General features: G+C 55.0%; 1 protein-coding gene across 1 annotated transcript; it reads left to right on the top strand.

Annotated features, from left to right (window-relative positions):
• The first annotated feature begins 222 nt into the window (after nt 1-222).
• LOC124671173 (F-box/kelch-repeat protein At5g15710-like) lies at nt 223-1,478 on the top strand. The gene has a single exon (XM_047207586.1). The coding sequence runs from the start codon at nt 223-225 to the stop codon at nt 1,438-1,440; it is 1,218 nt and encodes a 405-aa protein (XP_047063542.1). The 3' UTR covers nt 1,441-1,478.
• Nucleotides 1,479-2,418: the final 940 nt, after the last annotated feature.

Here is a 2,418-nt window from a genome sequence, read left to right as displayed (position 1 = left end):
ACCAACCCCTCCTGTTCCGTTGGCCCCTCCGTTCCGAAAACGTCCAAAAAGTAACGGAATCCATCCGCTCCCCGACGTCGCGTCGTGCTCCCCCATTTCCATTTCCCAGCTGCCAGTGGAGCCCGCCCACTCCGTCCAAAAAGAGGACAGAAAAAAATAACCAAAAATACAGAGAGCAGCGACTCCCAAGGATTCCAGATTTCCCCAACCCCGATCCCGCCGATGGACTCGACGGCGGCGGCGGCGAGCGCGCGCGCGGCGGCCGCCCGGCCCACGAGTCCGTCGCGGCCGCGCACCAAGCCGCGGGGGCTCGACGAGGAGACCTGCTTGCCGACGCCCAACAGGGCGCCCTCCGCCTCCCCCACCTCCGCCGCCGCCTCGCCCGCCGACGCCATGGACCCGCGCGTCTGGGCCGCGCTCCCGGACGACCTCCTCCTCGAAATCCTCGCGCGCGTCCCGCCCTTCCTGCTCTCCCGCCTCCGCGCAGTCTCGCGCCGCTGGGGCACCGTCCTGCGGGGCGGCGACCCATCCTTCCTCGCCGCGCACGCCGCCGCGCCCTCCCACGGGCCCTGCCTCCTCGCCTTCACCCGCGGCACCCCGCCCCACTGCGGCGCGCTGAGCCTGCCGCTCCGCGCGCGGTACCGGCTGCCCCTCACCTTCCTCCCCGCCTGGGACCTCTCCCTCGTCGGCTCCTCGGGGGGCCTCGTCTGCCTCGCCGGCTCCGACGGGGCCGCATTCCGCACCATCGTCTGCAACCCGCTGACCCAGGCCTGGCGGGCGCTGCCGGCCATGCGCCACAACCACCCGCGCCAGCTCGTGCTCGCCGTCGACCGCAAACTCCGCTGCTACAAACTCATCGCCGCCGCCAGCGACGACAGGACCCTCCCCACCGAGGTCTACGACTCCAGGGAGGACAAATGGTCCGTCCACCAGATGATGCCCGCCGCGAACCTCTGCTCCTCCAAGATGGCCTTCTGCGACTCCCGGCTCTACCTCGAGACGCTCTCGCCGCTCGGGCTGATGATGTACAAAGTGGACGCGGGCCATTGGGAGCACATACCAGCCAAGTTCCCGCGCTCGCTGCTGGATGGGTACCTCGTTGCCGGGGCTCGCAGACGGCTCTTCCTCGTCGGGAGGATCGGGCTGTACAGCACGCTGCAGAGCATGAGGATCTGGGAGCTGGATCATGGCAAGACCATCTGGGTCGAGATTAGCAGGATGCCGCCCAAGTACTTCAGGGCACTCCTCAGGCTGTCTGCTGAGAGGTTCGAGTGCTTTGGGCAGGACAACTTGATCTGTTTCACCTCGTGGAACCAGGGCAAAGGCCTTCTCTACGATGTCGACAAGAAGGCTTGGTCGTGGATTGCTGGTTGCGCAAGCCAGTTGTGCAATACACAGTTCTGCTTTTATGAGCCAAGGTTTGATACATCCATCTTTTGATGGCGGCAACAAACTGCATTGTCAAGATTTGAGCTCAAATTCTTGGGCTTCATGCCTATGTGATGTCCAATTGGAGCATACCTAGGGTTCAGTATTCAGAAGCATTGTGAAGATTTGAGCTCAAATACTAGGTGAATTTGTATGCGCCTTCTTTGAGCTTTACAATTTAGAGCATTTCTAGTATTTGACTTGAGCCACCAATTTTCTCAAGTCATGCCATCGGAGATCTTTCACTGCCCCATTAGTTAGAAGTGTTGTTACAAATGGAGGTCCGCTTTTCTCGTTCCATTTTCTTAGCAAACAGTGACTTGTAAATGATTTCATTTCCATTTCTGTAATGAAAAGGATCTTCTGCTGTTTTATCCGGATAGTTTTGATTTGTAATTTCTATGCTTAAAAACACGAGTTCAACTGATCTTCGATTTTAGTTCCCAAAATAATTAAGCACTGCATCTTATGCCCGAGTGGTTTAATTTGGATATCAACCATATGTTTTGGATTCTTCTGGTATCGAAACAACAACTTTAAGGGCCTTTTTATACATGGGGGTGGGGCACTTTTATCCTCCCAGGTTCGATTTGCATGCCTGTAACCAGGATGAAGCAATATGTTTTTATAGATTAATGCATGCTGAACTGAGTCATCCTGAATAGATTTTTATTTGAGCTCACTTGGGATTTAGTTGCTTGGCAGTGGTTCCATCAAGGCATTATAGACGGTCTCATTAATCAGCTATGCATTTTTAGCAAGTAATCAACTGAACACTATGAGATGTTCATAAGTTTCGTCCACCCACAGATCAACCCTTGAAAGTGAATATTCCGCTGAAGTATACAGGTTACAGACTTTAGGTTCACTAGGATCATCACTCCAAAGCCCAAAGCACAGTTTCCAATTTTCGTAGTGTTGAAGTGTTAACTGAAGTTGATTCTGCAGTTTGCTCATGCAAAACTACAATACAACTATAATGCATTATAA

Source organism: Lolium rigidum, chromosome 7 (assembly GCF_022539505.1).
Source record: "Lolium rigidum isolate FL_2022 chromosome 7, APGP_CSIRO_Lrig_0.1, whole genome shotgun sequence".
NCBI classification, from domain to species: domain Eukaryota; kingdom Viridiplantae; phylum Streptophyta; class Magnoliopsida; order Poales; family Poaceae; genus Lolium; species Lolium rigidum.
This window is presented reverse-complemented; position numbering and strand designations above follow the sequence as displayed.

What these genes read in the sequence shown, in the direction of transcription:
- LOC124671173 (XM_047207586.1), top strand. Translation starts at nt 223, where the DNA reads ATGGACTCGACGGCGGCGGCGGCGAGCGCGCGCGCGGCGGCCGCCCGG.